Genomic DNA, 12,547 nt, shown 5'->3' on the forward strand with positions numbered 1-12,547 from the left:
TTAATATATTACATGTTAGAAATACAATACAATCAGTTGTCACTGCCTGTTAAAGTAAATTTAAGTCTTGCTTAGAAATTTTTAAAATTAAGTAAGAAAGTGATAGAAAAGTTTTTAACAATTTTGCAGTTTAGAGGCTGAAATAACGATGCGTAATACTTTATTAGCTTCCTTAGGTATAGTACATATACATTTTTATTTGTAGTATTAAATAAATGCGTTTGTATATACAATTACGAAATTAACTCCCAAGAAAAAATTTTTATGAAATTAAAATCAAAACAGGATTATTATGATTTTGACTAAGTATTAATGTTAACTTAATAATTGTATATATAAGTTTAATAGGTGCCAAAGTTTGCTATTCTTTTATTGTCATCTTTCAGTAAATAAAAATGTTTTTTACACGAAATGTTGTGTAAGTACTTTACAAAAAAATAAAGTGGAATAAAATATGAAATATTATACTGATACATAATGTTTCAAAGTTAATTAAACTTTATAAATAAATGATGTGAATAGACTTACTAAAACTGTAAAAATCCACTTCTTCTATCCTTATTTTCAATGATTTCCTTTTTTTCCACAGTCTTGAAGTATAAACAGTCATAAACACTTATGAACAGCTATTCAGGTTTCAGCATCACTCGTCCAAAATCAGTTTCTACAATTGGAGTGTCTTTATTTCAATTTGTTTTCAGACAGTGTTTGAAATAATACACTTCTTTTAATTTGGTACATGATAACATTTGAATTTTTATAATTTTTCATTTATTTATTTGAGTTAATCTCCTTTGTTTACAAGAACATGTTCTTAGTTGTTTTAAGTATAGTATTAAAGATTTTTTTAGTTGCCTTTTTATAAGTAAAATATGTACAAGAGATCAAAGGAAAAGAGGGAGAAGTGTAATCACAAGTGTATTGTGAACATAGAAAAGTACTTTATTTGTGACTTATCACAGCCAAAAAATATAACTAAAACAATTCTGATAAGTAACTATAATTATAGATAATATTATGTAATATCATTTTAATATTGTAGTTCTTATGGACCCATTTAATAACAAGTTTGTTATATATTATTCAAGGAACTTTAGGTTGTACAATACCATTGTTCTGAGGATTTGCATGTTGCGTTTGTTCTGCTGCAGCTTGTAACAGTCTTGTCCTACGTCTGGTGTAATGTTGCCATAATAAAATTTGTTGATCATCTATAAACTTTGTACACTGGGAGTTTACTACTTCTCTTCTAAAGTGTTCATATTGTAATAAATCTAAGAAGTACAAGCACATAGGGTATTTCAAATACTTTGCATACTCTGGCTCCTTCCAATACAACAGATATTTCAGATAATTTATAAATGTTGAGTCCTTGAAGTAACCACGCTGTGCTAAAACTGTGAAAATATTTGTTGGTACTTTTATAATAAATTATGAAAAATTTAAGATTATTATGTAACATACAATTTAAATAATTTGGATTTGCAAGACACTGAACAAATTCTAACTCAACTTGGAATCTTAAGCGTTGTTGATCGTCTGTTTCTGGACCCCCTGAAAAATAAATGATGCGTTTAACATAGAATATTATTATTTTCAATACAATTATTATGTTTAATGTATAATGATATATTATCATGTATCTCAAAAGATTATCTTTTAGAAAAAATATTGTATACAATACTCTAACCTAAAACTTATTACAGACTGAATAATATGTGAACAAGTGTTAAAATACTTAATTTCATAATTACCTTTCCTTCTTCATAAATCTTGAAAAATATTAATGAAATGAATGTAACCACTTTCTCTCAATTTATTTGACATATAAAAACAATATAAGAGATATTGCAAGCAATGCAAGCATTGTAAGTAATACAAATTAAATTTTAAAATGTAAGTGTATTATACAAAATACCAACTAAAACGGTGAAGACAATGTTGTTTCAATTCAATTATTTAACGAAATTAAGTTTAGTTTGAATAGATTGTTCAATAATCACTAAAAACACATACATAAAAGGGAAATAAGAAAAGGAAAAAGCGTAAGGTATAAAGTGTTACACAAGCGAAAATGATAAAGGATTTAAAAATTATAAGAATTCAATAAAACACACCGTTCATTCCAATGAAGGATGGTTTTCTGCCTTTCATGAGACCCGGAGGATCATCCAAACGGTTCATAGTACATTAATTCCTAATAGTTAATTAGTTTCTACCGCACTGATTATGAAAATACTTTTTTACTTTATGAAAAAATAAAAAACAGATATTTAAAACGACTTGCAACCGCAACAAAGCTTTTTTGCGAAACTTCTTCACAGTTCCTTGCGGTTCTTAAGATTTTCGTATACATATCGCAGCTTGTGACGTAGATGAGTGTGGTCAAATAAACTGTGGATACACAAGCGCTATCATTTTTCGTGATCGTTTAAGTAACTAACAAGCGCGCATTTTGCTGCGGGAAATCTAAATTTTCATTTTAAATTCACGATCTCTTTAACAATAAAGGGTGCCTGAATTTTGCAATTTGTAAAACTCTTTTCTCTGACACAAGAGGAAGGGATGTACAAAAGATACACAAAAAGCACGTGTGTTCGTATGACGAACATGTAGAAGAATGAACATTTAACATTTAGAATAATGTGTGCTGCTTAACCCATAATGTAATCATTTCTTTTCGGTAATATTTGTTATCTGTAATAAGTGTCATAATCAGTTAAAATGAAGGAAATTGTTAGAGGTTTCATCTTTTCCGTGTATTAAAATTCCGTGTTATTATCTAACGGTGTAAATCATTATTTCTGTCTGAGAACATGATAACGAATAACTGTATAAATTAATAAACATCTAACATTTTACTTTTACGTAGTTCATTATATAAAACTGGAGCACTTTCCGCGTAAGGATTTCTGATTTTGTTAATTAACATTCATTAAACGAACAAGATTTTCGTGATATTAAATTCTATTTATAAAAGAAACCTAACTTTCACAATTTTCTATTAAAACTAGTGAAACTATTATTTTTAGTCTTAAAAAGTGAATATATTTATAACTGTAAAAATTTTCATTTTAATCTAAAATCCCATAAAGCAATATCCTGCATAAAGAATTTCACTCAATGCATAACTATTATAACATTTGTGTCCTTAAATACCTCCGTGATTTACGTTTTCATAATTGATCTATGTCCAATTTATCCATTTGTGTAAATCTTTAATTAAGTTTGCCCGATTGCAAGAATTTCATTGCACGCACTGATTCTCTATTTTATCTGCTTACGTATGTAACTCATTCGACTCTCTAATTATGCCAAATCTTCCATAACTGTACATGTTGCATTACAACAATGCTCTGAATGTTTCACACATATTTCTCTTATTTTATCTAATTCATCTAATTATCGAACTATTTCGAAATGGACGTAACCTGAATGCCTCTGTAAAACTAAAATCTAAATATAACTCGTCTATTTTTTTTTCTTTTTTTTTTTAGCCAGAATCAATAAACGAAACGACGAGACACGCGGTCTCTTTACTTTTTGCAATAGAACAGCTTACAGAATTTCAAGTATGTTTCTCGAAGACGTTGTATCATGCGGAACGCCCGCGTCCAAAGCGGAACAACGGGGAACTAGATCAGAAAATGATTAAATTAGAAAGCGTCGCGATTACTTTGTTGGTAGCGGTGAATGCCTCTTCCATTCTGGTGGGATGCTTTCATAATTCCCCTCCGTTTATGATCCCTCGTGAAAATTAATTAACATTATATATATCGACGTGCGTTACGAAAAGTAGCGCGTACCATTTTTCTTACGAAGGAACAGCACGTGTCAGTTTGTTACGTAAAGAAGCACATTTCGTAGTTTCTTACGAATATCAGCACGTTTGATCTTCCGTCGTGAAAACTAAATACACTATACTGTTTCGCCACGAAGAGTAGCATATTTTGAATTTTACCGCGAAAGCTAACACGTTTCCGCGTGTGGTTCGTTTAAATTGTCCAAACTGCACTTTCCATCGAAAAATTCAACCTTTGAAAAATATTGTTTAACAAATAATAATTCCATCTAATCTCGAAAACAAACAAAAATATGAAAATGTTTCACACTCTCGTCTCCGATGCACTCCAGAAGCGAATGGAACCGAAGAGAGATAGCCGGGGATTCCGAGAATACCTTCCTCCCTCGATAACAGTCGTGACACGAACCCCAGCCTACGTCAATTAAGCGGGGAATACTGTATATTACGATCGAATCAGGACAAAATTCTGATTAGATTGAATTCGATCATATCTGATTTACATGATCCAAAAAAAAAAAATCAAATCCTGTCGGTTGTTGTGGTATAAAGCTAAACATGCTTTTTTTGCACTGAAACAAATGTGTTTCTTCTCATCGCTACAACCGGTACATGTTACTTTTCGTGGCAAATCACTCGAACGTGTTAGTTTTCGCAGCATAAGACGAAGTATACTATTTTTCGTAGTCGACCAATTCAAACGTGCTACTTTTCGAAACGACAAACGAAACGTGATACTTTTCGCGACAACGAAGCAAACACGCGCTATTTTTCGTAAAACAAATCGAACGTGCTACTTTTCGTAACGTAACGATATATGTATGTCGAAAGAAGGACGGGTTGCCATCTTAGGGAGGCCACTTCAATTTCACGATTTCATACACCGTGCACGGACGGAACGTTCGAGAACGGTCTTAATGCACGGTTTGCCGTACGCTGCAATTATCCTCGTGTTCCGCAGTCTATACGCCGGAAAAAAAAACATACATACACGCTGTTCTTGAATCGGAAATGCGCGCCGTTCTCCTCGGCCGGTCCGATGAAAAGCCAACATCGCTACTATATGTTGCCGCGTAACGTTAAGCGTGTACGGACCTGATTAATTTCGGATATGAATTAAAAATCACCGCGTCCACTGTTTCTGCCAGTCTTCGTCGAGACTCTAGGCCAATCGGTGATATCCCCCTGGGCTTTTCCATCGAGTTGATACTTACGAGGACAACTTCTGCGTTTCATTATCTAGCGACACTCTCCATGTGAGTTGTGCGGTGATATCGTATATCCAGTGATCAGTTGGCTGAGTCTTTCGACGCTTCAAGGATTCTCGCGTAAACACTCGAGTGCTGTCAACGAGATTCGAGCATCTTTTCGAACGTATTTGTAAAATAAGAAATTACTATGGCTGGCAAGAAGATGCTCCCTTTGCCGTATCCTTTCTCGCTGGAGGAAGCGCTGAAGAAGAATCCGGAAACAAAGACGTCGGATATCGGGATGCTGAGGGAATGGTGCGAGAAGCAGCAACATCTTCCAATAATTTCCGATCTGCATCTGTTACTCTTCCTGCACAGCAATTACAACAGCATGGAAGCAGCGAAGAACACTGTGGAGAATTTCTTTACGATCAGGTCACACGTTCCAGAATTCTTCGCGAACAGGGATCCTCTAGGATCGAAGGAACTGCGCCAGGCGTTCAACACTGCGTAAGTTCTTGTAAACTTAGAGGAGAATAATTTCGTTTCGTGGTTACTTGCATTTTATTCAATTTTGTGAAAAAAAAAACAATTTCTACGAGATACTATTGAAGTTTCTATTGAAGAATTATACTATTAGAAATGTTACTAAAGAGATGTTTATACACGGAGATATTAAATGATGGTCAATTAAGTGTAAAACGTATGCATACATTGGCATAACCTGTTCGTATAAAAAGTGACGTTCCATTTAGATTACGCATACTTCTATATCTATTGAATTTACAGTCCATTAGTGAAAATACGTGTATTTTTTGAAATGTGACACTTCAAACGGTATTGTAATTTATTCTGGTCTTGGACAGTAATTTAACAATCACTTTTATTCCATTTATTTTCCACGTTTTAGGAGTGTCTCACCATTTATGGATTAGGAGTACATATGTATAAAGTCGAAAATTGTAGGTACTCGTTACTACACCAGAACGAGTCTATAATTAGAAATTAATATTCCATCTTTACCACAACACAAACAATCCGCTGGTTAAGCGAACGTACACTACCGCTCAAAATTTCCGTTACAACGGTAGTACAGAAGAGCGACGATGAAAAAAGAAAAGGAAATTAATTAGACGAGAATGATAAACGTCGCTCTGTCGAGTTCGACGTAAAAAGAACCTTCGAATTTGACAGAAGAATTCCATTTTCGTCGAGTAGAACGAAACGAATCGAATCACATCGCGTTGCACTTTTGCACGTTTGCGCGAGTAAACTTTCGAACGGCAGTGTACACGCAACTATTGAGAAATTAGCAATGCTAATGTCGCGCACCAGCAAACAAGAGATAACGATTTCCGCGGTAATTAATTTTTCTGCCTCTCTAACGTCTGTACATATAGATTCACTACCCAATTGTCAGGCCTCTCGAAGCAAGGTTACAACGTACTATTCGGGAAGTTAATTGACGGGGATTCGTCACATTACTCCTTCGAGGAGTGCACCAAGTACTTCTTCATGATATCAGATCTGATCGGGCTGAAAAATGGACCGTGCGACGGATACGTTTTCATCGGTGACGCTTCTGAAGTGTCACTGGGCCACGTAGGCCGGATGAGTCCCATGGGAATGAAGAAGCTGGTGATGTACGTTCAAGAGGCGATTCCTGTCCGTTTGAAGGAGATACATTTTATCAATACACCGCCGGTGATGGACGTGATAATGAACATGGCGAAGCCGTTCATGAAGAAGGAACTCTGGAGCATGGTAAGAATAAATTCGATATTCTGCTTTAAAATTTGGACCAAACGAGTTTTGTAGAGTTATGTCAATTATGTACGTGTGCTAAAAATTTCATTGAAATTGGTTGATGGAGAAACAGGGGACAGGCATCGAAAGATGTAAGAATCTTCAGATTTGTTACAGTTGTTGGCCAAAAGATTTTCACAATTTTCAACCATTTGTAACTCATAGCAACGTTAACCGAGTTCGATGAAATTTTCAGCTTGTGTATAATTGAAGTAAATCTACGAAACGTATGTTTGAAATTTTCATTACAAGCTCGGATGAAAAAAGTTGTAAACAGTGATACATATTTACAATTTTCTTCGCGATTTCCACAACTTGCAATTTTTTCCAAATTTCTTGGAAAACGTCATCTAGTATACTAATCCTTATAGCTTCTCCAACAAAAAACTCAAGTCGTTAGATTCAATTTTAAAAAAGTTATAACGTTCTAAAGAGTGTCCGAATATTAGCGGGAGTCACTGTATATACATATATATAGTATATAGAGGGGTTATTTATAGGGGTGGAGAAATATGTTGAGAATGTATAATGACGTTTTGTTTGTGCGGAGCTTTTGTTCCCGTGTGAGTTGAGGTTGCAAATTGATCGAGGTGTGGGACACGATTGCAGTAGCAGGAAAAGAACTTTTATATCGATTTTTAAGTAGCAAGATACATTTATTTCACTCTTCATCTTTGAAACTTCAATGCACACATTGCTGCAGTCTCTATTCTCGAATGCAACATTGATGGAAGCACTATTTCGAATGCAAAACATTGTTGTACGCGTTACTTTCGAATGCAACATTGCTTGAAGCGTTATACTTGAACGCAAACATTATTGGAAACTCTATTTCTGATTGCAACATTATTAGAAGCGTAATTTCGAACGCAAACATTATTACAAGCACTACGCTTGCATGTAACATTGTTACAAGCGTCATTCACGCAAGCGAAATTCTATTTTTTCCAACTTTGCTGCTGAGGTACGCTCCCGAAAGTTGCACATTGTTGCAAAACGCGTTATCGGGCTTGCAACTTTGTTGTCTCGAAAATTGCACATTGTTGCACGACGCCCCGTTTTGCAACATTGTGCTTTTTTCGGGAGCGACTCTCGGCAACAAAGTTGCAAATGCGATTCTTCTTTTGTATCTTTGTTGCCCGGAGTCGCTCCCGATAATTGTACACTGTTGCAACACGCAGTATCGAGTTTGCAACTTTGTTGCTGGGAGTCGCTCCCGAAAATTGCACATTGTTGCAAAACGCGTTATCGAGCTTGCAACTTTGTTGTCTCGAAAATTGCACATTGTTGCACGACGCCCCGTTTTGCAACATTGTGCTTTTCCGGGAGGGACTCTCGGCAACAAAGTTGCAAAACGCGATTCTCCTTCTGCAACTTTGTTGCTGGGAGTCGCTCCCGAAAATTGCACATTGTTGCAAAACGCGTTATCGAGCTTGCAACTTTGTTGTCTCGAAAATTGCACATTGTTGCACGACGCCCCGTTTTGCAACATTGTGCTTTTTTCGGGAGCGACTCTCGGCAACAAAGTTGCAAATGCGATTCTTCTTTTGTATCTTTGTTGCCCGGTGTGGCTCCCGATAATTGTACACTGTTGCAACATGCAGTATCGAGTTTGCAACTTTGTTGCTGGGAGCCTCTCCCGAAAATTGCACATTGTTGCAAAACGCGTTATCGGGTTTGCAACTTTGTTGTCTCGAAAATTGCACATTGTTGCACGACGCCCCGTTTTGCAACATTGTGCTTTTTTCGGGAGCGACTTTCGGCAACAAAGTTGCAAACGCGATTCTCCTTCTGCAACTTTGTTGCCGAGAGTCCCTCCCGAAAAAAGCACAATGTTGCAAAACGGGGCGTCGTGCAACAATGTGCAATTTTCGAGACAACAAAGTTGCAAACCCGATAACGCGTTTTGCAACAATGTGCAATTTTTGGGGGAGGCTCGAAGCAACAAAGTTGCAATCCCATTAAAGCGCGTTTGCAACTTTGTTGCCGAGAGTCCCTCCCGAAAAAAGCACAATGTTGCAAAACGGGGCGTCGTGCAACAATGTGCAATTTTCGAGACAACAAAGTTGCAAACCCGATAACGCGTTTTGCAACAATGTGCAATTTTCGGGAGCGACTCCCAGCAACAAAGTTGCAAACTCGATACTGCATGTTGCAACAGTGTACAATTATCGGGAGCGACTCCCGGCAACAAAGATACAAAAGAAGAGTCGCGTTTGCAACTTTGTTGCCGAGAGTCCCTCCCGAAAAAAGCACAATGTTGCAAAACGGGGCGTCGTGCAACAATGTGCAATTTTCGAGACAACAAAGTTGCAAACCCGATAACGCGTTTTGCAACAATGTGCAATTTTCGGGAGCGACTCGCGGCAACAAAGTGCAAACCTGACAGCGCGTTTGCTACATGATGGCTTGCTCGGGCTCTCGAAAAGACATACATTGTTACAAACGCGACTTTTCGCTTTTGTAACTTTGTGAAATGTGTTATGTTTGAAACGCAGGTATTTTAGTTTGTAACGCTGTACGACATGCAAAACTTTGTTGTATGCAGTACTTTGTACACAAAACATTGCCACAGGCATGTACTTGATTACTCGTGTTCAAATAAAAAAGTGCTAAGCCATATTTTCAATTTATTCATCTATGGATAATGCAGCTTGTACGAAAGCATCTGTATGGAAAATATATGCATTAATCGTGTTCCTTATTAAAATAAGGTTTGTACTAAGCAGAAATTTCATCCCATTCGAAATGAAATATACTTACAATACAATTGAAACCTCCCAAAGTGTGTTCTCTTCTCTCAAAGTAAGTTACCAATCGAATTCTTAGAACCCTACATCGATTAACCAGCAAAAACGACACACAGAAATAACAATATCGAAGTTTTAAAACAGTACCGTTCATAATTCGTAGCTACCTCTCGTACAATATCTTAAAGCAATTTACGAGCACATCAGTTTCCACGTCCATTCGATTCACCCTCGTGAGCAGCCGGGAATCGATCGCGAGCACCCTAGTATAGGTATATACTGTTGTTCGTAAGTATTGGGACACCCGTTATGTTCGTGTAGAAAGTATCATATGAATTAAATTACATTTCCCCGCCAAAGTTAGCGTGATATATTAGCGAAGTGTGTACTCGTTATACTTTGGAAATTGTAGAGTAAATAATTCTTTCTTTAGGAACATAATCATTTTCTAAGAAGTTTTCTGTGCCAAATAATTTTGTGTTAAACTTGTAACGGCAATATTTAGTAGATTTCGATAAGTTTCAAAAGATTTCAATTAGTAGAGTACAGTAGATTCTAATAGAATTTAGCAGATTTCAGTAGATTTTAGTACATTTCAGCAGAATTCAGTAGATTTCAATAGATTTCGGTAGATTTCAGTATGCTTCACATTCAGTAAGTGTCTTAATACTTTCGAACGGAAGTCTGTGTACGTAAAGTATGAAATAAGAGATGAATTTTATCTATCACCTATGTTCAATTTTGAAAAATATCATTTTGCGTTGAGAAAATATCGAATAGAAACTCTAATTCTTTATTTCCGTTCTCATTGTTAATTATGCTTGAGAAAGTACGAAACAGAAGACCATATATAAGATACATGTTTGTACGAGCAAGGTGAGAGAAAGCATGATTAAAAGTCATACACAGTAAGAGAGACATAGTTTAGTGTCACTTGGCAAAGTAATTTAGCTTTATTCTTAATTGGTTACAATGTAAATTAATATCTATTATATACACACACGTGTCTTTAATGATATTAACAAATTTCTTCTCGAAACAATATCTTTCAACCTTTGTCTTTTATAAAAATAATACTTTGCTCGACTATGTCATAAATGAAAAAAAAAGATTGTTTAATTTCTTTTCTGCAAATCGTTATCGAAGAATCTAACAATGTTAAGAGAGATGATTTGCGTATTTTCAGCTTTTTTATTTATTACCATCAGTATAGCACTGACTATTCTGCTTTGTCAATATTTCAAAAGAAACAGTTCAAGAAAAACTCTAAATTTTTGTTACGTTGCAGTAGACTTGTTTTTTTTTATTTTTGGTTGAACGCAATGGAAAACCTTGAAAAGTATTTATTCAAGGCAACATTTTATTCAGATGCTAATTTACGAAAAATGACAGCGAGTCGCGACGTGGATGTTTCGAATATGTGTCCAACAATTATGTATTAAGCAATCGACGCAATTTTCCAGACGTTGCATGCATCGATTTCTAGACTTATTGTGTTTTACTTGTTGATTACGAGAGCATTGACGTGTCATTTGCAATTTACAGAGTGTACACGTCCTATTTATTGCTGGCTTACGTAAAGTGTAATTACTTTACGTTAAACTCTGTGTGAAATAATAATTTTCCTGTCTGTAGAGCAGCAATGGTGACACTGTTCTCGATGCCATAAGTGTTCAATGATATATGTATTACCAGCTAAACTACTTATTATACATGCATGTAATTTTGTTTTTTATCTGAAACGTGTTTCTACTAATAGTGTCAGTTTACTTTACCAGTAATTACAATTAAGACTGAATATTACGTGTACACCGTGTAAATGTAATTTTATCACACCATGCTAAATTTAATTCGTAAATTTCATTGTAACATCAATCGAGGAAAATAAGTTTACGTTAACCCTTTCACTGCTTTCGACGTCTATAGGCGCTTTGAAAATTTGCTCACACTGGGCCCTCGGCGTCTATAGGCGCTTCAAATATTTTCTCGCGCTGTGCCCTTGGCGCCTATAGGCGTTTCGAATATTTTCTCGCGCTATACTGTCCTCGGCGCTTTTTGCCACACTTTCACCTTAATTTAATCCTTAACCATTGTCCTCTGCGCGCTTTCACTTTAATTTAATAAAAGAAATTTAAAAACGGTAGATTTTTAATTTTAAAGGGCTATTTATCTTACACACTCTTACTTGTTCCACGGAATTATTTCACAACATTGTTTCTCTTACGGGAAAACGAAAATCTGAAAGAAATATTACAAAATTTGTTTGGAAATTAATTGAGTGAAAATAAATTTATACATTTCGTCAATTACTTTTTTTCAGATACATTTGCATTCATCGTTGAAGACCCTGGAGGAGTTCGTTGCTGTCGATCTTCTGCCGAGCGAAGTGGGTGGAAAGGCGGGATCGATATCGCAATTGCACGAAGAGCAAATGAAAGAAATCGACGATAAACGTGAATGGTTCATCGAGGAGGAGAAATTGTCGCGGGTGGATGAGTCATTGCGCATTGGCAAAAGTAAAACTGCCAACGACCTATTTGGTGTCGAGGGGACTTTCAAAAAGCTCGAAATAGATTGAGCAATTCTTTCTTTCATCCTATAAACAGCACGATTATTTCTTATTCGTTCACTTTTCTATAAGTAATTTTCTGGAGAATTTTATCAAATTCTTCTTTCCTTGTATTTCATAAAGATAGTAATAAACATTCACATTTCGATGCCAGTTTTATTTAAACGTGTAACAAGTAAGATACTATATTCCTCGTTTTATAGTAACTGAGATCAGTTATCAGTCATAGCTACTGTTGATCAGTACTTTATAATCACCATTGGATTTGTTCATTGGAAAAATGTTTCATACAGAATGGGCCACCTAATTCTCTTCTCTAGCTACGGTGGTACGAGAAGCTTTGTATACATCAATTTAAATGTTGAAGAAAAATTTTGTTCAATGAAGAAATGGCAAAAATTGAAAGGAAGTTTTACGTTTCATTTAAAAT

The 12,547-nt window shown here is 35.5% G+C and overlaps 2 protein-coding genes across 2 annotated transcripts; one reads left to right on the top strand and one right to left on the bottom strand.

Moving 5' to 3' along the window:
- Window positions 1-1,083: 1,083 nt before the first annotated feature.
- LOC108570358 (mediator of RNA polymerase II transcription subunit 31) lies at window positions 1,084-2,261 on the bottom strand. The gene is made up of 3 exons (XM_017932209.1): window positions 2,118-2,261; window positions 1,465-1,554; window positions 1,084-1,397 (listed from the first exon to the last, which is right to left on the bottom strand). Exons 1-3 carry the CDS (start codon window positions 2,182-2,184, stop codon window positions 1,084-1,086), a joined length of 471 nt encoding a protein of 156 aa, XP_017787698.1. The 5' UTR covers window positions 2,185-2,261.
- Window positions 2,262-5,200: 2,939 nt separating this feature from the next.
- On the top strand, window positions 5,201-12,151 carry LOC108570356 (alpha-tocopherol transfer protein-like). The gene is made up of 3 exons (XM_017932208.1): window positions 5,201-5,502; window positions 6,393-6,756; window positions 11,869-12,151. The coding sequence occupies exons 1-3, from the start codon at window positions 5,201-5,203 to the stop codon at window positions 12,124-12,126; spliced, it is 924 nt and encodes a 307-aa protein (XP_017787697.1). The 3' UTR covers window positions 12,127-12,151.
- Window positions 12,152-12,547: the final 396 nt, after the last annotated feature.

Source organism: Habropoda laboriosa, unplaced genomic scaffold, assembly GCF_001263275.1.
Source record: "Habropoda laboriosa isolate 0110345459 unplaced genomic scaffold, ASM126327v1 scaffold70, whole genome shotgun sequence".
Taxonomy (NCBI): Eukaryota; Metazoa; Arthropoda; class Insecta; order Hymenoptera; family Apidae; genus Habropoda; species Habropoda laboriosa.

Bases quoted from the DNA above. Each gene is read 5' to 3' on its own strand.
- LOC108570358 (XM_017932209.1), bottom strand. From the start codon at position 2,184: ATGAACCGTTTGGATGATCCTCCGGGTCTCATGAAAGGCAGAAAACCA. The intron at 1,555-2,117 runs GTGTGTTTTATT...TTTATTTTTCAG, and splicing joins ATCCTTCATTGGAATGAACG to GGGGTCCAGAAACAGACGAT. The intron at 1,398-1,464 runs GTATGTTACATA...ATATTTTCACAG, and splicing joins AAATCCAAATTATTTAAATT to TTTTAGCACAGCGTGGTTAC.
- LOC108570356 (XM_017932208.1), top strand. From the start codon at position 5,201: ATGGCTGGCAAGAAGATGCTCCCTTTGCCGTATCCTTTCTCGCTGGAG. The intron at 5,503-6,392 runs GTAAGTTCTTGT...CTGTACATATAG, and splicing joins CGCCAGGCGTTCAACACTGC to ATTCACTACCCAATTGTCAG. The intron at 6,757-11,868 runs GTAAGAATAAAT...ACTTTTTTTCAG, and splicing joins AGAAGGAACTCTGGAGCATG to ATACATTTGCATTCATCGTT.